The sequence below is a fragment of the Bubalus kerabau genome, chromosome 16 (assembly GCF_029407905.1).
Source record: "Bubalus kerabau isolate K-KA32 ecotype Philippines breed swamp buffalo chromosome 16, PCC_UOA_SB_1v2, whole genome shotgun sequence".
Classification (NCBI taxonomy): domain Eukaryota; kingdom Metazoa; phylum Chordata; class Mammalia; order Artiodactyla; family Bovidae; genus Bubalus; species Bubalus kerabau.
Window position 1 is genome coordinate 8,078,477 of NC_073639.1, and position 26,563 is coordinate 8,105,039.

General features: G+C 50.3%; 1 protein-coding gene across 8 annotated transcripts in view; it reads right to left on the bottom strand.

The window, feature by feature from the left end:
* Window positions 1-1,278: 1,278 nt before the first annotated feature.
* TMEM131L (transmembrane 131 like) overlaps window positions 1,279-26,563 on the bottom strand; it is a 173,272-nt gene continuing 147,987 nt past the window's right edge. For 5 of the 8 annotated variants that reach the window (XM_055550032.1, XM_055550035.1, XM_055550037.1 and 2 more), the window contains 9 exons: window positions 18,329-18,453; window positions 15,242-15,408; window positions 13,951-14,136; window positions 11,477-11,555; window positions 10,504-10,583; window positions 5,441-5,561; window positions 3,463-3,554; window positions 2,311-2,450; window positions 1,279-1,684 (listed from right to left, as the gene is read on the bottom strand). In XM_055550032.1, the coding sequence (XP_055406007.1) occupies window positions 1,409-1,684; window positions 2,311-2,450; window positions 3,463-3,554; window positions 5,441-5,561; window positions 10,504-10,583; window positions 11,477-11,555; window positions 13,951-14,136; window positions 15,242-15,408; window positions 18,329-18,453 (1,266 nt within the window). In that variant the 3' untranslated portion in view covers window positions 1,279-1,408. Of the gene's footprint in view, window positions 1,685-2,310; window positions 2,451-3,462; window positions 3,555-5,440; window positions 5,562-5,659; window positions 6,987-10,503; window positions 10,584-11,476; window positions 11,556-13,950; window positions 14,137-15,241; window positions 15,409-18,328; window positions 18,454-26,563 lie in introns of those variants that run through there. The other 3 variants (XM_055550033.1, XM_055550034.1, XM_055550038.1) reach the window with 3 other exon arrangements.

A 26,563-nucleotide genomic window follows, 5' to 3' on the forward strand; every position in this document is an offset into this window, starting at 1 on the left:
CACTCCCCACTCCCACAAGCCCCTGGTAACCTCTGTTCCACTTCTTGACTAACCCCGACCACACTAAACTCTTCATCACGGTGGAATCACGTACTCCTGGCCCTTAGTAACTGGCTACTACACTCGGCTTCTTTTCCGAGCTCACCCGTGCTGCGGCAGGTGTCCGAGTCCTCGTCCCTCCCAAGGCTGACTCGGAGGCTTCTTTTCCGAGCTCACCCGCGCTGCGGCAGGCGTCAGAACTCTCCTCCCTCCCAAGGCTGACCAGTGCCCACTGTGCACTCACCGCGGTCTGCTCAGCTGTCCTCCATCGGTGGACACTGAGGTTGTTTCTGCCTTTTGGCTACTGTGAACAGTGCTTCAGTGAACAGGGTGCACAGGGCTTGTTTCTATTCCTTTGGGCGCACACCTAGAACCTAAACGACTTTTCAGTTTTAAGGACGGGGTCAGTAGCCTGAGAGCGTTCCAGCAGCCATGCATGCCAGCACATGCTTCCTGCAGGAGGGCAGTCCCAGATTACAGCCCACTTACCCTCCTCACCCAGGCCCCACAAGACCATGAGAAAAAAAAAGCAAGCGAAGCTGACATCCCATTCAAATTCCAATAAAGACACAACATGTAAAAATAAGCCATTTTTATTAAAAGTTGAAAAGTTTTCAAAGTTTATACATGCAATCAGGTAATTCCAACATCAGGTGAATCTCTAAAATCACTGACAAGCAAATACACACTGGCCTGGTGACCACGCACCAGCTCTGTGACCTGCTCAGAGCTCGTCTGTGCACTCAGCCTGCTCGCTTGGAGGGAACCCTGACACACTTACCAGCATGTCCCTGTAGCTGCCGCCCCCCGGGACTGGCCTGATGGAGATGAGGGAACATGCCTGCCATGTGTCAGCAGCGCCGGGCTCTACTCCACCCCGCAGCCGTGCCCACCAGGACCGGTGTGTCCAGGCAAGTGACTGGCAGTGAGGTTCCCAAAACCAGAGGCTTGTTTCAATAAAAGGAGCGCTTGAAACAAAATCCTCCCCACCTGAGCCGTGGGCCAATTATGGCAGCATCCCTGGGAATGCTACCCGATCGAGGTGGCTTTTTGCAAGCTCCCGGGGAGCCGATGCTCATGGATATAGACCCACCGCAGCCCCTTCTTTCCCCACCCTTACCTTCTTAGACACCGTCCTGGTTCCGATGTGAACATCTGGCATGTCGATGCATTTCTGGAGTCATGAGGCTTTGTTTCTATCACCGATTTGTGAAGGGTTAAAAAAACAGAGCACCCAGATTTCGTAAAAAAATTTATTTTCATATAAAAGTGCCAAAATATCCACCAACGTCAATCTATCTCAACAACCAGTTTACTAGTCACCCAAACACAAGCCTCTTTATTCACATTGTTTAGACTCGAATCCTTTTCATACGTTCCCACAGTAGCTCGAGTCTCTCGACAGTGGGAAGTTTGCATTCCTGTTCGCTGTGCTAGTCCATATGTCCAGGTCCATGTAGGCACGGAACGGGTTAAACCCGGGGTAATACTCCTTGCACATGACCGCCTGGTTCTCCATGTGAGCCGAGTGTTCCGCGGTGGGGTTGATGGCGCAGCAATTCTCATACACGTCGCTTTGCGGGGCCCAGATGGAACCAAAAAGTCCAGACATTGGAGACAAGCTTCGGGTGCTTGTGAGGTAGGGCTGAGGCATGCACAAGGAGGGGGGAAAAAGAAAATATGTAAAGAAATAAAGAAGCCTTAGGAAGCAATGTCAAGGTTGACTGCATCCTTGGGGCTGCTGCAGTGGAATCGACCCCGGCTGCCTGGATGCTACCACACTATCCTCAACCACCTTGGTGTCTCTAACTCCATTTACTCAAACAGCAGGTCATGAAATTCCCATCCAACTAGATAAGCTCATTTCAGGTAGAATGCCCTCTATCTGTAAAAACGCGGTGGAGCGGGTGTGACCGGGGGGAAGCCCTCCAGACCCACCGGTGACCCTGCCGGACCTTCTTGGAAGGTTCATCTCCTCTCCTCCCACAGGCAGAAGGTCAGCGGGGCCACAGGAGCCCACCTGCCTCCCGTAGGGCTTCCTGGCCCAGGTGCAGCGTCACTGATAACCCTCTCTCCTTGATGCGGTTTAGGGCATCGTGGCTGCCAACGTCTGCAGGCCCCCATCCATCCGCCCACCTGGGAGGCCCCTGCAGAGAGTAGCTAGTGACCCAGGGGAGCAAACCAGGCTCCAGCGCATCTGAACCCAACCCTAACCCAGGATGATGGGGGCAGCGGAAGAACCCAGGGCACAGCAGGGCGGGCGGCACTGACCGGAGAGCTGATGAGACTGGCGTGTCCCCAGGCAGTCGGCATGCTGGGGGGGCTGCCCCAGGCAGACGGGGAGCTGTGGTCAATGAAGTCCGTCTGAACCTCGGCAGGACAGGGGAAGCCGCTGGGGTAGTTCATGCCTTCTGCAAAGAATGGAGACATCAGCAGAGCTGAACACGTTTCAGGAGAGAATGGAATTCTCACCCTCAGGCAATAAGCTTTCAAGGACTTACTGTGTTGACAAGTTAAAGCCAGACATAAAATACTTACTCCATGAGACACAGCACCTGGTAAGCCCTCAGTGAGGAAGTTCCTCCTCTGGGCTTCATTTTCTGTGTGTGATAATCTGGCGGGGCTCTAATATACAGAGTATGCTGTAATACTGCTATGCTTTATAGTAGTAAATACTACTGTAGACTTAGAGTGTCATGGTTCTTTCTAGTCCTTAAACTTTTCTTTTATTGCCTGTCATGCCAGCGTCGGCCATCTGCACGTACACCACATGCACTGATAAAGGCAGCAGGAGACCAGGCATTTCTCAGACGGCAGTAAGAAGGCATCAACACAGCCTCACGCGCAGGAAGACAGCGACCACAGCACCCCCTTGTGGTTGGCATGGAGCACTGCATGTATCAGAACCCAGATAAGCACAAGCATCTGCACATCAACACACTTGAGCACAAGCATCTGCAATTCATCAGTTTCCCCTCCGTGCGCTTTCCCTTCCTTCTGCAGCGCTATCCAGGGGTATAAGAGTCAGAACATGCTGAGGAACAAGCACGTGAATCATTCTACCTCTCTTGGGACTTGCCTGCCTGAGAAGAGTAACTAACAGGTAAAGACCCAGCCCCCCAACAGATTGTGACCATTCAGGTTCACATAGGTCCAAAAGGCCCTGTTCCACTGAATCTGAAGGACTACACAGAGCAGGGTCATTTGTACATGTCCCCAGACCGCTGGGTCTAGCAGGCTTTTTGAGGCCATATAAAATTACAAAGGCAAGCGTGCTGCACCCACACAAAGGCTCAGCTGACAGCTGGAAGATGACTCTCAAAGGCACTTTCTCTGCAGCTAGCGCCCTAAGTACACACATCCTTTTGGCTTTGACTTTCTGAGAATAAAAGGATGTCACTGGGACTGTCCAAGCAGCTTTACCTTCTGGAAAGGCATTGTAGTCGTTCAGTTCCAGGGGGCAGTACACACTGGGAAACTGGCCTTCACACGTGGCGTTCCAATCAATGAAACTGCTACAGAAAACAAGGGGTCTAGTTTCAGAAACAGGATGTCGACAGATCAAGGAAAGAAAGAGAAAAAGGATCTTACTGTCCAGCATCCTCATCACTGCGAGTTCTTCCGTTTGGGAAAATAAAAGAAGTACTTTATCGTCATAGAATCAAAGACCAACTCCAGGCTCACCACCACCAATACAGTGCGGCAGGAGGGACGGCTGGGACCGGACAGCCCCTCCCTTCCTTCTCTTATTGGATTACAGCTGCTTTACGTCATGTGAGTTTCTGCTGTGCGATGACCTGAACCTCCGTGCACATACACGTACCCCCTCCCTCGGGGGCCTCCCCTGACGCCCCAGCCCACCCTCTAGGTCACCACAGAGCACCGAGCTGAGCTACCACGGCTACACAACAGGGTCTTTCTACCTATTTTTTCATGGTAGTGTATATGCATCAGGGCTACGCTCTTACCTCATCCCCCCCTCCTTCCCTTGCTGAGTCCACAGGTCTGTTCTCTACATCTGTGTCTCGAGTCCTGCCCCGCAAATAGATTCATCTGTACTATTTTTCTAGATTCTATATATATGCGTTAATATATATGTTTTTCTCTGACCTACTTCATTCTGTATGACAGACTCTAGGTCCACCCCCACTTCCTTCAAAGGGGACGTAATTAATGTACAGCATAGCAAACATAGTCAGTAACGCTGTAACACTCTGGTGAGAGAGACAGAGGTAAGTCTCTATGTGATGACCATTTTGTAACTATAAAAATATCAAATCACCATGCTGTACACGTTGATCTTAATTCCAAAGAAAGTCAGAGGTGGAGTTTGATCTCTTGAGTCCAGTGAGTATTTGGGTGAAAGGGGGGCAGGGGAGCTCTTTTTAAATGAAGCAAAACAAATAAATTCTGCATGGATAGGGGAATGGATCAAAACCTGGCTTTCAGTTTGCCAGAGAAGTACTTCCACTCAGACTGCAAAAATTTCTCACCCCTGGTTAGGTGTACAGCCATGTAAGCAGGACTAATATTTGACAGAAAACTGCTCTCCCTTCTAATAGCTATCATATTCTAAAAAAAAAAAAAACAACCCCAGCCAGGTTTGTGAGGTGAAACCAGAGGCAGGATCCACGGCTGTGGCTCTGTCGGCAGCAGGAGAGCTGGATGCCGCTGGGGGTTCGGGCACCCGCTCTGGGACTCTCTCACACCCGCGCTAACGACCACCTCTGCTGGCCAGGCTGGCACTCAGCTCACGTGAACCGCGCCATACAGAATGGGATTCTTGGTAGATGCTTTGATCCCGATTGCAATCTGGATCTTCATTACAGAAACAAGAAAGTAACAACTTTGTAATAAGCTGGAGCCCCTAAAAAACCTCAAATGGATTCTGATAAAACACAGATATTAACATTTTCTCAAGTGTTCATCATTAAATGATAAATCCAATGGCAAGTCTAAGACGCGGCCATTGTGTAACTATTTTTCAATACGCAAACTATTCGATCTTTAAAAGCTTTAAATGTGTTCAAGATTAATGCTGTGGAAAACAGAAATTCCTGTTCTGTTAGCGAGGAGGAATTATGACGGGCTGTTTTTGTTTTTTTCAGTTGTTCCTTTCATCTTTTCCATTTAAAAAGGAAAGCACTGATGTGGTCACTGGCTTCCTTCCGGGCTTCCCTCAATTTCTGGCTTATAATTTCTCAGACATCACAACTCAAGTCCGAAAGGCAGATGGCAACACCCCGCCGAGGGGCTGCGGAGGAAGCCGGGTTGGACTGCGGTGAGGACAGGCTCCCAGCCCCGCCCCGGGCGGGAGAAGGTACCTGCTGGGCACCCAGGCTGCCGTGAGGACCGGCTCCCAGCCCCGCGTGCGGGGCCCCCAGGCCACGGCAGCACGTACCTGCTGGGCACGGCGGCGGGCGGGGGCAGCGTGGCCGGCCCGCCGCTCTCCAGGGCGCAGCCGAAGCCACCAGTCACACACACGGGCTGCGCGGGCCACAGGTCCCCCGGTGCACAGAGACCTGTGGGAGAGAGCAGCCCTCTCAGGCCCCCTTCCTGCAGGGCAGCGCACCTCCTCGCCCCCAGACAGCACCCCCACGTCCCCCACGGGCCTGCCACGCCCAGCACCGCGGATAACGAGGTCACGGGAGTGACTCCTCAGCATGGAGGGCCTGCTTCCTGCAAAGCTCCGTCAGGGTTCCAGGACACGGCCATGAACAGGCTGACGTTCAGGTGAGCAGAGGCACAACAAGCAGGAAGAAAAAGCTGGGGCAAGGGCGCCGTGACAAGAAACACATAATTCCGTGGCAGAGGAGGGGCGGCGGCCTCGGCCCCCGGAGGCTCAGGGCGCGGGGGCGGACATGAGTGAGCTCCGCTTTCCAGAGCCACCCCCACGCCTTCCTGGGAGGTACCTATCCCGGCTCCCCCTGCTGTGGAAGGCCTGCCTGCGGGGTCAGCCGACACCCGCCACGCGGTTCTGAACCAACTCCTAAAGCTGCCCCGGAGACCCGGGCCTCTGCTCCTCCCAGCCAGCACCTGCCAGGACTTACACGGGCCTCCACCTTCACCACCACAGGGGCTACCCAGCCATCTGTGGGATGCACGGAGAGCTGGACGGACAGACACACGCCACTGGTTGGTGGCAGAGATTAGAGACAAGCTGGCCATCTGCACACAGGCCGGGCGTCCACAAGGAAAGACTAGACTCAGCTGTTGGAAATGCACTCAGGACCGAAAGATTCACCAGCCAGCCAGCCACATGGGGACACTGCCTGCCTGTACTCCTAGAGGAGGCAGGTCCACCGTAGGGGCCCAACATGTGGACACAGCACTCACTTTCCAGGCAGCCTATGAGCCCTCGGGCAGCTGGTGGTAATCACCTGCCTGCAGACCTGGAGACGTGCAGCTCAAGATGGTCACAGTGACCCTCCAGCATTTAAAGAAACACCACCGGAGACCACGTAGCTACCACAGCAGTGGGGGGTCCCTCAAAGATGAGGCCTGCCTCCTAGGACCACCCTGGTGCTTTAGGGCTGGCTCAGCGGCTGGGCCCAGACCCTGTGCTCAGTCCTGAAGGGCAATGCATCCTGTCCTGAGTCCTGGTGAGAGCCGCTGGTACCAGAGGCTGGATGAGCTGATGAAGAGATCTGGTTCCCGTTCTGTCAGTCAAATTCACCAAGAATTGCTTCTAGAGTCACGTGCTCACGAGCAAACGGACCAGCGGCCAGGACCACACAGAGACGAGGGGCGTGCGTGCTGCTGTGAGACTGTCTCTGGGGGTCTCAGGCGTCTCCACGCCCCCGAGAGGGTGCTCTGGCTGCCCACATTCTGACCTGTCTTTCCAAGGACAGCCACTGAACAAGGTCTCAGGAGATGTGGGGAAGGTCTCAGTGTAGAGCAAGGGGCAAGTCTGCTTTGTCCAACGTGATAAAGATGTCATCTCCTACCTATTATTAAAAACCAAAACACGTAGGTTTCCTAAGCGTGGGGCTCCCTTCCTGTAACGCAACCACAGGGCACTGCAGGCGCAGGGGGGCCCTGGGCGCCCCCACATCACCCCTCAAAGTCTGGGACCTGCAGAAGTGTGCTTATGAGGCTCTCAGGCTGCTCGTTGTGCTAAGCATCCTGTGCCTCTGACCCAAGCCTCCTGTCCTCTCGTAGCGTCCACAGAATCACGGCAGGCAGACCTGAGCTCAGGTGAGCACAGCAGACCCCTCACCGGTCTCCACAGTGACGCGATCCGATTCAGACCCAACACCACCCTCTGGCTGCAGTACTAAAATCAGATGGTGAGGTGGCAACGCATGTTAACTAGGCTCACTGTGGTGACTGTTTTGTAAAATGTACGTATATTGAAACCTGGAGGTGGGCACGGCAACCCACTCCACTATTCTTGCCTGGAGAATCCCATGGACATGACTGAAGTGACTTAGCATGCGTGCACACACATACATTGAATCACTGTATTACTTATATGCCAGAAACTAATAAAATGCATGTATCAATTGTACCTCAAAAGAAAAAACAAAAGATGAGACAGTGAGGGGAGGTGAGAGCAGAAGCAGAGACTTGTCAGGAGATTGTGGTGATTACCTACATGAGAAATAACGGTGGCTGAGAGGAGATGTGCTCAGACACTGGGTCTATGTGAAAGGCAGAGGCTGAGAGGTCAAGGATGAGCCCCAGACCTCTGCCTGAGCAACAAGCGCGAGCGGGAGGCTGTGTGAGGAGCAGGCTGAGGAGGGAAGTGTTCAGTCTGGGACGCCCACACAGCCCCAAGAACAGACGGCAGTTGGTGGTGCGGAGTCCAGGCCAACAGAGCAGAGGTGGGGGCCGTCAGGGGGCTAGAGGGGGACAGCCCCCCAGGGTAGCGTGACCCAGACGAACAGGAGAGCTGGGGGAGTGGAGGGGGACTGCACCAGGACCCCCAGGTCACAGCCCGAGCAGAAGGGGCAGGGTGGGCGTGGAGACTGAGGACAGAGCGGGGCTCACAAACACAGAGGCAGCGGGGCCCCAGACACACAGACATCACCGCACAGCCAGCCCCGCAGCCTCAAGGCGGATGGGAGGCTTGTCAACAGGCAGATGCTGCTCTGAGCGGCTCCGCAGAGACTGCCAGGCCCAGGAGGCCAAGGGAGAGAGGCTGCTGCTGCGCTCAGGCCAGGCCGGCGGGGAGGCTCCCAGCGCTTCTGCTGTGCAGAGGGTGCTGCCCGCTTGGAGAGAGCCCGGCAGCAGCACTGTGACACATGGGCTGCAGCAGAGGGTGGAGGACAGGGCGGGCGGAGCTTCTGCAGGCCTCCACCAGCTCCTCTCTGCCCCAGGCCATCAGGAGGCCTCGGCAGAGAAGACGGGGCAGAGGTGCTGAGTGTGGGAGTGGGGAGGGTGGGGTCCACAGTGGGCCGGCCAGTCGTGTGCGCTGTTCTCCACTCTCTCAGCCACAGGCAAAGGAGCCGGAAAACCTGGGCAAAAGCACGCCTGTGGCTGTGGAGGTGCGTGCAGTACAGGAGAGAAGGCTCAGCAGGGATGTGATAGCGGGGCAGAGGGCAGAGGCTGGCATGGGGGCTGAGGGGTGGGGCGGAAGAAGAGGCTTGAGATAGGCCCTGTGGACAAGGACTGTGAATAAGGGCAGTTTCTGCAGGAACTAAAGGGCCTAAATAGGAATTTTAAAGGGTCACCAAAAAGTAAAGTAAGCAAATTTAATTCAACATTCAAAAAACTAAGATCATGGCACCTGGTCCCATCACTTCACGGCAAACAGATGGGGAAAAATGGAAACAGTGACAGGTTTTATTTTTGGGGGCTCCAAAGTCACTGAAGATGATGACTACAGCCATGAAATTAAAAGATGCTTGCTCCTTGGAAGAAAAGTTATGAGAAACCTAGACAGCATATTAAAAAGCAGACACGTTACTTTGCCAACAAAGGTCTGTGTAGTCAAAGCTGTGGTTTTTCCAGTAGTCGTGTATGAATGTGAGAGTTGGACCACAAAGAAGGCTGGGTTGAAGAACTGATGCTTTCAAACTGTGCTGGAGAAGACTCTTGAGAGTAGCAAGAGACTCTTGAGAGAAAGGAGATCAAACCAGTCAATCCTAAAGGAAATCAACCCTAAATATTCACTGGAAGGACTGATGCTGAAGCTGAAGCTCCAATACTTTGGCCACCTGATGCAAAGAACTGACTCATTGGAAAAGACCCTGATATGGGGAAAGATTGAAGGCAGGAGGAGAAGGGGACGACAGAGGATGAGATGGTTGGGTGGCATCACCGACTCAATGGACATAAGTTTGAGCAAGCTCCAGGAGATGGTGATGGACAGGGAGGCCTGGCATACTGCAGTCCATGGGGTCACAAAGAGTCAGACACGACTGAGCAACTAAACAACAAAATAAACTGCAGACTGTTAACAAAAGACGAGGCAAAAACGCACTTGAAACACATACACACAACAGGCAGATGAGAAAAGATTCTCCAACTGACAGAAACACACAGGAGAAAGTGGTAGGCGTGCCTGCTTTGACGCAGGCTTTCTTTTTCCTCATCATGAGCTAAGTCCTCTCTCCCCTCTATCACCTCAAAGAAAAAAGGGGTACCTCCTAAACCTTTCCAAATCTTGTCTCAGCGAACTACTGAATTTAACAGTATTTTTTTCATAGAAAACACTTATTTTTATTGGACTCACAAATAACTTATTTCTGGTGATAATCGGACAGCACTCCAAAACCTAAGCATAAAGCCTCACGGAGCCTCCTCTTGTGTTCAAATTTAACGCGCTCCACTGTGCCGAGCAGCCTTTAACTTGCACCAGGGACATGAGCAAAAGCAAGAGCCAGACGATGCCCCTGAGGGTGACCAGCAGGCGTAGCCTGCGCCTGGCAAGGCAGGACGGAGGCCCAAGGAGAAAACAGGAGACGTGAGACAAGGGCACGAGAAGGGATGGGAAAGAGAGGGGAGGAGGAAGAGAGGGGAGGCCTCTGGGACAGACCCTGGGCGGAGCGGCTTTCCTTCCCACCAGCCCCAGGTCCACGCCCCGGCCACTGTCCCCACCCGTCCCCACTGTCCCTGCTCAGAGGGACCGCAGAGCTCAGCACGTGGCCTCAGCTCATGCAGGGAAAGACGTGGGTGTGGTCGGCGTGGCTAATGGAGGCACTGGACCCTAGGTCTGCTCCCTGCTTTTCCGCCCTCTCAGATGAGAAGGGGAACTAAAGGCAGCGGCAGACCCCGTCGAGGGGCCCCCACACCCGCTCTGGGGCCACAGGCCGCCTGCGCCTTCCCTCTCAGGAAGGAGGTCAGGGTCCTAGCAGAAGGGGCCCCAGGAATGCCAGGGTGGAGGGCAGGGATGCTCAGGAGCCCGAGGCGGGGGCCTTGCCCCACCCTTACCCTCAGGCCGGCTCCGTTCCCCCTCAAGCTCCCTGGCCAGCAGGGTGGCGTGGACACCTGAGCAGGAGCAGGAGCCACGGGCCTCACCTTGATCTTCAGCAGCAGCAGGCCCAGCAGGGAGGCTGGGGCAGGGAGCGTCCACAGGCACGGGGAGGCCGCTCACATCACTGGGGGAGAGCAAAGAGAAGAGGAGCCGCTGAGTGTCTGCAAACAAGTCTGACTGGGGCTCGACATAAATCGTTCCCCCCACCAAAACAGATAGATACTACAGACGTGAAGGCATACACCCAAAAAAGGGCTGAAGAATATTAGATTCCTAAGACCCAGCCAAGTCTTGTTTTAATAAACAGCAACTGCACAACTTTAACTAAAGTAGCTCAGATGCTCTGCAGTTTCCAGTCGGCCTCCCTGCAGCCGGCAGCAACCTTCCACCCTGTGTTCATTCTCTATCCCGAACAGAAAGAGCTGGCGCAGAGCTTTCCTCATCCAATTTCATTTTTGTGACATCCCCGTGTCCCACGGCACCTAAAACCTAACTGCCCCCTCGCTCTGAAGCTCAATCCACCTTACATACCCACCCCCCTCAGCCCGCTCAGTAAGTGGGCTTGTTCATGCTGTCTGAGGCTGTGGAAGTCAGCACGCAGTGAGGCTGTAAACATGTGGTGGTCTATAAACACGTGGCGGTCTACTAGGCGCTTTCACATTTCTAGGAGCCATCAGCGCTGTTCTATGTCAAGCCCTAGCAGAGTGCCCGGCGCCCACTCTTATCATAACTACTTCTCTTCCTACTTTCAGGACACAGAAGTTTTCTAACACAGCCGTATCACTGAAAGGACCGGGGATACCAGAGATGCTCCTGCATGAATGTGTTATCTTGGAAGGAATATATGTTTTAAATTATTAATAAGATCAATTCTACTCTCTCATATCATTAAAAGGTTTTCCTATTTTTAGCCTGCAGAACTGAAAACAAAGAAGAAACACACAAAATAAAAAAAAAACAAAACAAAAAAGCGGTACTTGAAACATATTTATAAAAGCTGGAAAACCAAACACTTACGTGAGATTGCAGATGTTACGAGAAAGATTCAAGGAGATGGGAGCTTCAGAAGAAAAGTCATTTTGTGAAACACTGTCTCCTGCATAAAAACAAAAAGATGATCAGAACTTTTTAAAAGCATAATTTAACTGTATCTATTCTGCATTTAAGATGCAGATTGCTAACATTATTAGCCTCCTTGAGTGACTTGTTTTTCACTATTCACACATGCAGTAATTTTTTAATTAAAAAACCTTTAATGTATAAGTATATATAAAATTGGAATCATACTTTAAAAACACTTTCTGCTTTTGGTCTTTTACATGATTATTATATTGGGGACATTTTCCTGATATTTATTATGCAACCTCCAAACACAACGAGACTGCATCTAATGCCCTGTGTCACAGTAAGGCATCAATCAATCACCATTCTCTTTCTTACTGTTGGCCGCATCCCACAGGCAAGAGCTGCTCTTCTGTTCTTGTTCATGTTAAGCACCAATTTAAAAACACCCCCACTAACATCAACAGCCAAACTGCCTTCAATGGCCAAGAACACCAAGCCCACCACCAAACAACATGCTGCAATCCGCCCTGCACCCAAGGCTGCATGCACTCCCCACGCGGGGGGTGTCATGCCTGCTCAGGAGCGGGCTGGAGAACAGCTGATGACTTATGTGTAAGGCACGGGACAGTCACAGAGAGATGTCTGCTGTATGCAGGTGGCACTGAAATTTTATGGGGGTCACTAGGCAAGCAGTGTCTAAAAAGATGCCTGCAGAAGGAGCCAAAACAAGAAAAAGGCTGAGAAGAAAGACGGAAATCACAAGTGGGTGGCTGTCTTGGTTTTTATGGGATCAGGGTCCTGGTCCCCAGGACAAGAGCTTCTGTTTAGGTATCACTGTTGGCAGGAGAGAGCACAGAGGTCACTGTGAGGAGCAGAAGGCTGGGAAAGGGGCTGGGCTCTGGGGAAGCCATGGGTTTCTGGGTGTCCAACAAGCCACGTGACCTCTCCAGGCCAGACACTTCGGGGCCAGGGAGCCAGCCCCCACTCGTGACCATGCACACACACAGTGAGTGCCCCCAGGATGAACCCGTCTCCCCGCCTGTCCTGGTAAGAGCTCAACCTGTGCCATGCTGAGTGTAACAATGGAAAGAAGTGGATTAAATCTTCACACAGACACAGAGCTAGAGCAAACCACGCCAAGTGAGAAGGTAACAACGCAGCATGCTCCCTGAAGCACGGTCTCCTTTACGTACGTTAAAGACCATTCTCTACTTTGTTGATGGATGTATGAATGTAAAATAAAACACAGCGGACAGTGAGTCTCTCAAGGAGGGGGAAGTGGAACAGACTATGACATTACTTTAAAAAAAATGAGGGTAAATATGACAAAATTAAGAGTTATTCATTCTAGGTGATAAAAATATAGGTGCTTCGTTGACATTTCCTGTATTTGTAAATTTTTCAAAAATAAGGGAGGACCACTGTTCATAGCAACATTAGTAGAGTACTCAAACGATAGAAAAATCCAGGTGTCCATCAAGAGAGGAACAGCCAGATAAACTGTGGTATGAAAACACAATGAATAGTAACTCAGCCTTAAAACGAAGGAAACCCTGGTCCATCACAATGGGGATGAACCCTGAAGACATCACACTAGATGAAATAAGCCAGTTACAGAACGCCAGGTATGGTATGACTTGACTTACCAGATACTAGAGTATTCAAATTCACAGACAGAAAGCAGAGAAGAAGTTCACAGGGTTGCAGGGCATGGGGAAGGGAGAGCTGTGGATTTATAGGTACCGAGCCTCTGCTTGGGAAGGGGAAAAGGTCTGGAAACGGCTGGTGGCAATGACTGTACAATAATGCGAATGTACTTAATGCCCCTGAACCGCACACTTACAAATGGTTAAAATGGTAAATTTGGGGTTGCATGTATTTTACCACAATAAAAACACGTACAAGTGAAAAAATAAACATGGAAGTTCTCTGAGCTGTTTTCAAGATACAGACTTAAAATAATGATAATAGAGGGAGGGAGGGAGGAAGAAAGCACAGGGCTTCCCTGGTGGTTCAGGGGTCAAGAATCCGCCTGCCAGTGCAGGAGACACAGGTTCCATCCCGCCTCTGGGAAGACCCCACCTACTACAAGGCAATTAAGCCCGCGGGCCACAACTTCTGAGCCTGTGGTCTGGAGCCCAGCAGCCGCATCTACTGAAGCCCCGGCACCCTAGAGCCTGTGCTCTGCAGGGAGAGAAGACGCCAGGAAGAGGAGCCCGTGCACCGCAGTTAGGGAGCACCCCCCACCGGCCCGACTACAGAAAAGCTTGTGCAGCGAGGAAGACACAGCACAGCCAAAATAGGTGAAATGGATAACAAACATTAAAGCAAAAGCAGAGCAAAGCAAACACTGGACGCACAGCCTTCTGTGCCTGGGCGGGCCCTGCGCGGGGCGGGTGGGGCCCCTGGCGCGGCCACAGACTTACCGGGCAGCAGGCAGCGTGGAGGGCCCACGGCCGGCTTCCTGTCTCCATCCGAGCTGCTGGCACTGCTCCAGCTGCCCCAACTGCCCCGGCTGGCACGCACGCTGCCCGAGGAGCTGCCACAGTCTGAGCCGGAGTCTGAGTAGGACTTCTCTGCGCCCTTCTTCCCCGGTTTCTGAAAGTAACCCTCTGCGGGAAGCGAGAGAGGAGCTGGGCCACTTCCAGGAAGAGGAGAGTGCCCGGGGTGGGGAGGAAGGCGGGGCTCGGCTTCAGGCCGTGCTCCCTCTGCCCCTCCGGCGGGAAGAAGACGCTCCCTGAGCCTGAGCACTGGCCTGAGCCAGCCGCTGCTGACCACGTGCCCCCACACTCCACGGGTGATGCACGCCATCGGGGTGAGGCCGCCAGCAGCCGGGGTGACGTCAGCCTAACAATGGTTCTGGAACAGCAAGGATTTCTCTCCAGAAAATCAAGACTACTCTCCTTGGACTGGAGACATGGAGGTCATTTCTTCTATTCAAATGTCTAAATAAAACTGAATCATGTTGCTGTACATCTGAAACTTGACACAACACTGCAAATTGACTATACTCTAATAAAAATATTTTAAAAAATGTTCACCTCACATTTCAGAATATGAAATAACTTCAGGGTGGGAAGAACCTCCAGGAAGACCAGAAAGACCCAGGTCTGGGCAGACCCAGGTGTGCAGGGCAGGAAGGAGAAGCCCATCAGGTCTGTGTCCTGGGTGCAGCCCGGTGGGCACATGGCTGGGAACGCAGGTGTTGGTAGGATGATCGTGACTGCCCGCTCTATACCCCACCCCGGTGCTGCCACATCCACAGCCATTCCTCTCCCGCTCTCTGCCCTCCCTAGACGGGCCCTGGCACCTCCACCGCCCACTCCTGGGGGCACTGCCCACTCCTCTGCAGACGGCAGCCGGCTCTGCAGGAGGCGCCTGCCCCCTGGGGCAGGGGCAGGGGCAGGAGAACAGCCACTGTTCCCCCCTGGCTCTCCCCGGCTCCCCTCTATCCAAGGGGGTCCTGTCTCTAGCAAGCACCCACTCTTCCTCCGGCCGTCTACATGACACCATCGAAAATGGCCAGATTTCAGGGGCGTGGAGGTCAGAGGGGCAATGCGAGGGCTCAGGAGAGCCTCAGCCTCCTGTCCCATCCAACAGCTCTCCATTCAGGCGTGACGACACTCTGCCTGGGAAGTGATAACCTCTCACCCCGGTACTTCCCCGCGGAAACAAGCCCAGCAGAAGTGTGGTTCGTAGCTCAATGCGGTTCCGTACCTGCCTCTCCCTGCGTGGCAGGTAAGCTGCTTCCAGAGCTGGCACCTGCTTTGCATGCTTCCCCAGGGTTTTCCTGGATACGCCAGTTCCTTACGTTGATGTCACTGCTCAGCTCAGACCTTTCAAACTCACTGCACACCAGCTTTAACTCGCTCTGGTCGGAAGGCCTAGAAGAGCCACAGAAAATCCCGTCTGCACGGTATCCTGCACACACACATACCTGCTCTCCTTGAGACTGAGCAGAGGTGAGAGTGTGAATCTGTGACAACTCAAGCCCTCTTCTCTCTAGGGGTGATGATGAGTAGGGCACAGAGATCAGGAAAGACAAGACTTTGCCATTTTAGAACCAGAACTAAGGTGGAGTTCATTTACTCGCTTTGCATTTTACAGTGAGCGGAGGGGAACTGCACAGGTTAAATGAGTCACCCAAGGCCAATAGCTAAGTGGCAGGTGCAGGTCTAAAACCCACAATTCTCGGCGTTTCTTCCTTGGATTTGGTGTAAAATGACTCTGGGTGGATGACCCTGCTTCTTGGTGTCTGGGGGAAGGTCTCTGTGTTAACTGTTATCTTTTCTCATTCATTCATTTAGCAAACGTTTATGCAGTGACCACTACGAGTCATGTATTGTTAGGAAAGGTGCAGTATCTACAAAGAAGAATGTTTTTTCCCCAAGGAATTCACTGTCCAACACTTACATCTCTCTAACTAGACCATGAACTTGAGGGAAGACCTGAAATACAAGTCTTATAAATGGAGACACAGAACTGTGCTGAGAACACTACAGGAAGGCCTAGGTGCCTGTTTCACACAGTCCGACTTCTGCACCTCATGTCAGGTACGACTGCAGGATCTGAGTGTGAGACGGAGTCGGTGGTCTCCCTGGTTTCTGAGCACTCAGGGCAAAGAGTACAGAGAAAGAAGCAGGAGCCACGGGGGCAGAACGGCCAAGAACCGTCAGCTACATAAGCATCACGTGCTCATCTGATCATCTATAAGATACTTCACAGTTATTCTGTAATAACTTAAATTTCTTTCGCATGTCAGAAATCTTCTTTCAAAAATATATCTTAACATTCAATTGATGAAACTCCACCCTAACGTTTTATCTTTCTGTGTGTCCATATCAAGCAAATACACCACTTTAAAGGAACCACATAAGTCCATCAACTTTTTATGAGAATATAAGGGATGACTTTCCTTTCTATAGGAGACCACATTGCAGCTTTCATATAATGTAGCCTAAGAATAATTACCCATGAAAATAGTATTTAACAATTTAATAGATCAATAATTACCCATCAATAATCTAACAGTGGGTACCTGTCTTTTTTTTCCTATTTGCATGCTGCTGATTGCAGGGCACAGAACCAGAGTTTAAAGGCCCCCTTGGGGATGGGGAGGGGACTACCCTAGTGGTCCAGGGGCTAAGACTCCAAGCTCCCAAGGCAGGGGGTCCAGGTTCGGCCCCTAGTCAGGGAGCTATGTCTCACATACCTCAACTAAAGATCTCGTGTGCTGTAGCTAAGACCCAGTGCAGCCAAATAAATAAGTAGCTTAAAAAAAAAAAGGCCCCCTGGGATCATTTGGCCCTCCTCTCCGTAAAGCATGACACACAGGGGCGGTGAGGGGCGGGGGGCATGTCACAGGGCTGCATCCCAAGGGTCCAAACAAAGGATAGATGCTGTGAGCAACATCTAGGTGCCCCCACCCAGGGGTCCTGGCCACCAAAGGGGCTGTTTTGCCAGATTTCCCTTCCAACTGTGAGAGCAACCACCACAGCGACACGGACTCTTCTCCACACAAACGTGGAGCTGCCAGAGAACAATGGGACAGACACACATGTAACCACCTAGCTGAGCTCACAAGAAAGAGGAACCTCAGAAGCCACTGCCCAACAGAAGACAAGCCAGAGGGCAGAGGGCCAGCACGGGAAAGCAGGCTCTGAGGCCCACCCGGACAGGGGTCGGGGAGCCCGTCAGCAAAGGGCAGCTCAGCAGGCGCCCTGGGGACCAGTGGAAGGCGGGGTCCACAGGAGGGCCAGCGCGGGAGAGCAGGCTCTGAGCCTGGACAGGAGTCGGGGAGCCTGTCAGCACGGGGCCGCTCAGCAGGTGCCCCGGGGACAGGTGGAGGGCGGGGTCTGCGGGAGGGCCAGCAAGGGACAGCAGGCTCTGAGGCCCACCTGGACAAGGGTCAGGGAGCCCGTCAGCGAAGGGCAGCTCAGTAGGCACCCCGGGGACTGGTGGAGGGCGGGGTCCACGGGAGGGCCAGCGCGGGAGAGCAGGCTGAGGCCCACCCAGACAGGGGTCGGGGAGCCCGTCAGCGTAGGGCGGCTCAGCAGGCGCCCCGGGGACCAGGCAGAGGGCAGGAGGCGCTCCGCACGCAGAGTCACGATGGACACACTATTGATCTAGTGGGAAAAACCCTCGAGCTGTGGAGCTGATGCAAAATTAGGTTTAGAGAGCCACTTGTGGAAACTCAGACAAACGGGATTCCCACAAATCCTGGCGGAACCTTCATTTGGCAGATAAGCAAGGTTTACCAACAAGAGTGTCTGACTGCCTGGGGTCACATCTGGCTCTGGGTGCAGCCCAACCTCGTAGTATCTGTACCTCACTTCCTGCAATGGAAGAACAGTGCCCAAGATCCAGTGCCTGGGGCCGTTCCCTTTCATTATCAGGACCCGAGGCAGCCCAGGCAGCTCAGGGTCAGGCTGGGAAGATGAGCCCAGGGCTTTCTCTACCACCTGCTCCCTGTCACTTCACAGGCAGAAGAACAAAGGCCCTGGCGAGGTGGAATGGCGAGGCTTTTCCCCTAAAACTTTCCATGGCTTTTTGCATTTTACCAAATAAAATTTTAAAAATTTGTTCATTTTAAGGGGCTTCAACAACAACAAAAGTAACCAGAAGATATGTTAATTTTAAGAATATTAATTTTAACAATATATTTTCCTCTCAAAACACAAATATCTACATTCTCACATTATTGTATCCAACTCAACAAAAATAAGACTGAAAGGTAACGGCTAAATGTAAAATTACAAAGTAAATGATAGTTGAAAATTTAAAGGGACTGTAAAAATTACACACCTCAAGACCTGGGCAGCACCCCTTTTTTTGTTTTTTCTGCACATTCGATTTTTATTCCAATTTAAATTTTGTACATTTCCTTCTTTCTTCTCCTGAAGCGCCTTCTTCCTATAAGGATCTTCTTGCTAAAGAGGAAAAAAAGAAAATGTTAGTAAAGGCTTCACCTTTCTAACACATAGAAAAACCTCTGTGTGATTTTAACTTTTGAAGATTAACCCCATCTGAATTCAGAACATTCCAGAACTAGTGAACACCGAGGACATATATTTCTAAATCTCTAGTCTGTTTTCATTTCCTTTCTTTTTCTACCTCCTTCAACCTCTGCAAAAAGAAGAAAAAAAACAAAACAAAACACAAACTGTTGCCTATAAAATTTCTCAGGGGCTAAAAAGGAAAAACATCTGTTAGCAATTTATGGTCAGCTTGCTGTTAACCTCAACAGCAATAAATCCTCCGACCTTCACCTGTTTATTTGGTATGTGCAATTCACATGAATTACTACTGAAGAAAAGTCATGTAAAAACTCAACTTAGAGGAGTAATTTGTGTATTTATGTTTTTATTTGTTTATAAATGAACTTTAGGAGAACAGCCAAAACTCCAGAGAATACTCCAAACTAGTTTAAGCTTTTCAAGTAAATAAAACCAAGAATATGTTTGATGTTTTTAAATGTGGTTCTGAAAAACTTAAATTTAGCATGAGACATACATATATTATATAATATGTATCAATTTTTAAATTTTGGGTTTTTTCCTCTTTCAAATGTTGAAGGGCATGCATGCTCAGTAGTGTCCAACTCTGTGACCCCGTGGGCTGCAGCCCACCAGGCTCCTCTGTCCATGGGATTCTCCAGGAAGGAGTACTGGAGTGAGCTGTCATTTCCTCCTCCAGGGGATCTTCTCCACCCAGGGACCAAACCCGTGTTTCCTGAGGCTCCTGCATTGGCAGGCGGATTCTTTACCACTGAGCCACCTGAGAAGTCCTTTAAACGTGAGGCATGGTCATATTTTTCTAACAGGCCCAAGGGGAGGAGAGGTCCACTTGCCCTTTAAATAAGTAGCTCATCTCTTTAATGTCCTCTAAAACTTTTTCCTTTCTTCTACCATGCTGCCCCTTTAAAGCAGAAGAAAAATAAAAGGTTTCAGATGCCTGAGTGTTACATGTCTGGGGCAGTGAAAGCCTCATGTATCTATCAAAGAAATATGATAGATATCACTACCATAAACGAACACTAGAAATAAAACGATACTTTTAAACTGCATATGTGGTGGGATTACGGTATTTTTGCTATCTTTAACCTTTATTTCCCCCCCCAAATAAGTATTAACTTTTTCCTGATTCTGAGGAATCAGGAAATATGGTTAATTATTAACCATATTGCCATTAAATTATGGCAAGCCAAACAAAGTCCTATCCTATAGGACTTCGTGCTGAAAAGTTTGAAACTAAATAGACACACTAAAGATGTGTGGTCAGAGAAGATGCAATTTTAAACATCAAATACAAACCACTTTTATTTGAGTATTGCTCTCTTTCTAACTTGTGGTGGGGTAGGGGAAAAGCCGGCTCCTCCCCACCTCACTCTCCCCCTACCCCACCACAAGTTGGAAATACACAACACAGCGGGGATCTGAGCCTTTCTGTCCCAGGGTCACCCACAAGTGAAGGGCCAGCTTCTAATGGAGCCAGAAGGGCAGGCTGGGCCGGAGCCACTCTGCTCCGTGGCTACCTTCTCCATGCAACCTGGGGAGCGGCGTCGTGGCTCACAAGAGGGGAGCGCCGGAGGACTACCCCAGAGGGAGGGCTGCCTGTGGGCTTCAGGAGAGTGAGCCTCAGGAGAGTGGGGGACATGCTGGCCAAGGCGTCCCCAGCAAACACAGGAGCGGCAGGGGAAAGGGTGCGTGTGTGTCTGTCTGTGTGTATGGTGTCAAAGAGAAGCATCAGGTGGTGCAGAGACAGGTGGCCAGGGTTAGCTAGGGGAGGACAGGCCAGCAGTTGAGGCCGCAGGTGGAGCTGAGGGGAACCAAAGCTACAGACTGTCGGGAAGCGGGAGGAAGACAGGGTCAGTGGGTCTTTGGTTTTTGGTGGTGAGGAGGCAGGGCTAACCAGGGTCTGAAGGGTCCATGCAGATCTAAGGCTGAACCGCCTGACCTGAACCCCACTCTGTGTGACACGCTCAGTCATCTTGGGCAAGTAGCTTCACCTCCCTCTGCCTCAGATTGCCAAGTCTTCCAAAAGGCTGTTGTGAGGCTTCAAGTACGTGACACAAAGTAAGTAGCGTCCATAAGACTGAGCTACTATCATCATCATTGTTGAATTACCTGATCTTCCTGAATGAGGGACAACTTAACTGACCACAGAGTGGGGAAATAAGATTTCCTAAGCTTGAATAATAAAAGCAAGGGAAGAAATAAAAAAGAAATCACAGACTGCACAAAGGCCTTCTTAAAGCTACTGTACATAAGTCAAATAAAAGGAGGGAAGGGCAAACTAAGGGAAAAAATTGTTTTACTATTTGACCAAGAGTTAACACCTTCACCTGTGTTCTCAAAGAAAACAAGGGGGTGGGGGGAAAACACATTCAACAGAGAAGTGGACAAAGGACATGAAATGCAAGTGCACAAAACAGAGAAGGCCAAAAACACGAAGGGTTCCTCCAAAATATTTAATAATAAAGCATGTCTTCAGAAAAGACAAATTATAGACCAACTTGTATTTCATCTTTCCATTTTGGCTTTAAAAACACAAGTGTGTTTACACTGCGTGTTTATGCCTGCAAAGACAGGGACAGGCCAGGGGTGGGGCAGAGCGCGTGTCTCTCAGCAGGGCGAGCAAAACTGGCTTGGACATTCACATCTTAACTTAGAAAAAATACAAATTTTAAAAAACATCAGTGGTAGGATCTTGGATAATGATATCTTGTGTTTTTCAGAATTTTACAAAAAGAATGAAGGAAAATCCTTACTTTTCTCTAGTAAGAGATGCAAACTGAAATGAAAAAACGCAATTGTTTACCTATTCCACTGACCAAGATTTTGCCAAAGAACCGTGCTGCTGAGACCAGACTAATATGACCATTGTCATGCACCCTGCATGAAGGGAGACAGGCACCACCTTTCTGAGAGCAAGTTGGAGGTACACGCGAGGGACCCTGACAGCTGATAGTCTTTAATTCTATTTCTAGAAATCTATAGCAAGGATATACCAGGTATACAGGCCAGACTTAGTTCACCATCCTGTTATTTATGAAAATAAAAAGCTGCAAACAACTCTAATGTTCAACTGCAGGGAAGTGGTTTGGATTACAGCACAATTAAGTGATGGAATGTTATATAACCATTGAAAACCAAGTTCCTCATTAATTTCTAACACGAGAAAATTCAAAATTATGACATTATAACAAAGCTCTGTATACACAATAATATAATTATCCCGAGTTTTTCAATACTTGCACAGAGAGGCAAGAGAATACAGAAAAATGCAAAAAGTGATCCATGCTGGACACATCTTTTCCTCCCTTCTTTATGCTTCTATAATAGTCATGAATTTCTTTTCTAAGCGGGGGGCGGGTGGAGATCTGCTTACAAGAAAATAAACAGCCAGGGCTGGGACTAAAATTTGGTTTGTGGCTCCCAAATCTGGGCTTCAACCTCCTTCGCCAATAAATCTGGAGGAATGCTCCCCATGTGCTACAGACAGATTTATACAGTCTTCTAAGCTGCAAAGTTAGGCCCCAAGAATGCACAGGAAAAACAAACGCTGAGCACTGCACTTGGGAATGTGTTTATTGAGAATGATTTTCTCCAAATGAAAAATGAAATGGAAAGTACACTCAAGGGGTTGTAAAGAAGAGGCTACGAAACGGAGAGCAGGCCCCAGAGCCAGCAGAGAGGACCGCCCACAGCCCACCCCAACCTGGCTGCTCCGGAAAGCCACTCAGGGACTGTGAGGAGCCTCGGACGCCCGAGCACAGCCCGAGCCCCCAGACTCTTGGCCCCAGCGCGGCCCCCGCAGAGCCCGCTGCCTGCACGGAGCAAGGAGGGGAGGAGGAGCTGACACGAGCCCTGGACCAGAGTCCAGCGAGCGTCCGGGCTCCGTGCACGCAGGCACCGATGCAGAAGGCGAGTCTGGACAGGAGCCGGGGAAGCTCTGTGGCTGGGGGTATGGGGGGGTGGGCACGGCGCCCCCCACGCGCAGACAGGGCCACACCTCCAGCCTGGCGGCCCTGCCCTGAGGACCCTGCCAGTATCGACTCCCCACTCCCCTCCCAGGACGCATGGCCAGGGGGCAGCGGGGTCGGCAGCCCTTGGAGTCAGCCTCCACTTCGCCGCAGGGCAGCACGGCATCCTGTTCCCAGCTGCATCCAGTCCCTTCTCCCCCAGGTCCACAGACTTGACTTCTGCTCTTGACGGCGCGTCCTGTCCCTGCGGCCCGGCCGGCTCGCCTGCTGTCTGTCCCACTCGCCCCGTCAAGCAGACTCAGGCCGCTGGCCTCGGTGTCCGCGTCAGAGAGCTGACATCACCCTTCAATGCTAACCTCCATGGGGACGCTCCCGGGTCCCGGGCCCTGGGCCTGCCTCGCAACAGCAGCTCCAGTTCCGCATCTCCCACCCACTGGGCGCTCCCGTGCCCGTCTGGCCTCCCCTCTGTTGGCAGTGATCACGGTCACACCTGTCACCTCCTTGCTTCTAACTACTGGGCAGTGCGTCCCAAGGGCTGCCGTCCCAAGCACTTATCACAGTCACTCCTCCAATCCTCGAGACCCTAAGAGGTAGGAACACCATCACTACTCTCATGTTTCACATGAGGAGACCCATGTTGAGTAACTCACCCAACACTAAGGAGTAAGAGGGGCTGGATTCACACCAGCTGCAAAAAAACAAAAACAAAAAACCATGCTGCTGACCACTAGGCAACACTGCCCTGAAATGAACAGGAACGCATCACTGGGGAAGTCCCGATTCCCCAGACTCTAGTTCCCCAGACTTCAAACCCTGGGGCTGTTTTTGCAAATGGCTCCTCTCCTTCAAGCACTGAGGTCCTCACAAGTCCTGAGGTCTCTCTTCTACACTGTCCCATCCTGTACCCCCGGCTCCTGCCAAGCCCGGCCTTGATTACATCACACCGCCCAGCAGAGGAACACCGTCCTGGTGAGAAGACAGCTGGTACCCATCCCTGCCGCCCCCAACCCAGCCTTCAAAACACCCAGACTGGTCCTGCTGAAATGCCCTATTCACACATTCATTCGAGCACGTGCTAAACCGCCACACTGGCTCTTCATCACAGGCACTTCGCCAACTTTATGAAACTGAATTTAAAGATCCTCAATCACGACCTTCATGAAGACGGCAACCTGCAGGTTGTTTTCCATTTGTCATCCTGCCTCACCAGCCCCCGACCCTGCCCAGGGCAGAACCCTTCAACACCAGGGCAGAACTCTTCAACAGCTCTCATGATTCGCAGCAGGGTCCCCAAACAGGCCACCCTCAGGCCAAATCCTCCAAAGAGACTTTTTGTTTGGGCCAGAGTGCTTTTAACAATTTGATCCTGGAATTCCTGAGCTGGCAAGCATCCCTTCCTAGGGCCTGTGCTCACTTACTTCATTGTCTCCAACTGAGATTCAGGGACTAAAATCTACACTTTGAGTCGGCCTGAAAGGCCTTGGCAAGCTGGCTGGACTCTGACTCTGCCTCCCCCACTTCCTCTCCTGATTGAGCTGCTTCTCGGTCAGACGATTCCCTCGCTGTGGCTCCGACCACGCTTCAGGGTCCCGTGTGCCGGGTGCCCATCTGCCCTCCCCAGGCTCTCCAAACACCCCCTGCACAAGCTCCTTACTGCTCAGGGCTTCCACGGCCCTGCAGGCTAAGCCGACGTTCCCACCTCTGCAACCCCTGCGACAACACGCTGACCTGAGCACTTGACTACATGGAAATATCTTGTCTTTCTTGACAGACCACAAATTCCTGGTTTGGAATGTCTGTGATTTTCTTATTTGGTATCACACTCATTTACTTCAGTGAAAAATTCATGGTTTTTATAAACAAAAACAGAATAGTATAAAGGAAAAAAAGAAATCATGCAAAATCCCACCACTGAGAAATAACCCAGTTCTCCCATTGATTATTTAGCAAACCTTATTTTTTAACATGACTTTTCAAAACCTATACGTACATAAGGGTGGCAGGACAGATGATGGGAATAATTTAGAAAACTAACACCATGCATTGTTTTTTTTTTCCTTCGGTGATTTTATTTTATTTTTTAATTTATTTTAATTGGAGGCTAATTACTTTACCATATTGTATTGGTTTTAAATAAAAACTTAAGGCTCAATTTTATTTGAACCTAACAGAAGAAAATCAAGTAGAACCAAAGGAATGCAACTTTCAATACGTTTCTTTTCCACGTGAGGCATTAATTCCCCAAGGATGTTTCTAAGGTTAAGAGGAAGATGGTGAAGCACATTTTGTAGGTTCTCACCCTTTCAAACTACATGCTTCAGTTTTGTACAAAACTGGCTCACTACCAAGAAAGAGAAAATTAAAACTTACTTTACACTCATCTTTCAATCCCACCTCCTGTTTTTGCTGATTTTAATTCTATTTCTGCTTCATTAAAGTTTTAATATTTGAATTCTGTTCTGCAACCATAATTGACAACTGTTCAGCCTTAGTTCTGGATATAAAATGGAAAGAAACCTCAAAAGATCTTTAACACTGCTTCCTCGATCCTGAGTCTATCTTTATTTTTATCTTGGGTGCCTAAATTTCACTAACCTTGTTTTTCAAGCAAGGCTGCCAAGTTCATTTGCGTTTACAGATGTGTGTTTACCGCCTTTGAGCCTGAGTGCAATCTTCCCTGGACATAACGTTCCTGTTCACATTTTCACTGTCTCAAGGAGAGAGCTCTTCTGCTCTCAGATGTTAGATGCTTCTACAAAGTCGGAGGCAAACCTTGGTGTGTGTTTGATTTTTCCTGCCTTTTCTTTAAAATTTTTTATTTTTAATCGGAGAATGATTGCTTTACAATATTGTATTGGTTTCTGCCATATATCAACATGAATCGGCCATAGACATACGTATATTTATTTCCCGTCTTCTCTGCACAATTCTTTAAGTTCAACACCTTAACCAGGATGTGCCTACGTTTATTATCACGGATCAGCATTTCTGGTGTACAGACACAGTGTGTCTCTGAATCTTTAAATTCAGTTTTACCGTCACATTAGGAAATTTTTCTTCTATTACATCACTGAATACTTTTCTGATCCATTGTTGGGCCACTTACTGAGACAATCATTCTTTTACATTGGACTATTTTTGTCTTTGTCCCCCTGGTGGCTCAGCAGTTAAAGCGTCTGCCTGGAATGCAGGAGACCCAGGTTCAATCCCTGAGTCAGGAAGATCCCCTGGAGAAGGAAATGGCACCCCACTCTAGTATTCTTGCCTGGAGAATCCCATGGAGGGAGGAGCCTGGTAGGCTACAGTTCATGGGGCCGCAAAGAGTCGGACACGATTGAGCGACTTCACTACACTTCACTCCCCCCTATCTATTATCATCTTTTCCCTAAAATCTTCAATCTCTTAAAATTTTTCCTCCACATTCACTCTGGTTATCTCTAAGCCTTTCCTTCGGCTCAATAAGTAATTTTCAGCCACTGCCATACACCTCTTCCAACTACATCCTCACCTATTAATTTGCCTTTAAGAGCTTGTGTTTTACTGAATTCAGTCTACTGTGTGAGGTGTTCTCAAAGTTCCCTTCATGTCTCTGGATAGGTTTTCTGGATTGGAACCTTGGTCTGTTTCTGGTACATTCTGTTCCTTTTCTTCATTTTTCCTACAGTATATCTGCATAGTTGCAATTCTATTTTTTCCACTGTGCCTGTGCTAATACATAGCTCTGTTCTGAGGTAAAGCAGATAAATCCTCCTAAATCCCTTTCCCACCTTTATCTGGGAACTTTGGTTCCTATCAGATCCAAGGCTGGGTTCTGCTTTTTAGATGCTTTGCAGTGGTCTACACTGTGGGACAGTACCCAAGCTTTGCTCTCTCTCCTGGGAGTCTATCCTGCCAGGGCCCACATACTGAAGCTAGATGGACATCCCTCTCCTGTGGGACACTGGCTTATGCTTCTAATCAGCAAGACTCTGCCCTTAAAAAGGATGTTGGGTAACAATTAGAGAGAAGATATGTGTGACCTGGTTCTACTCTACCAATTTTACCCAGGAGTTAAC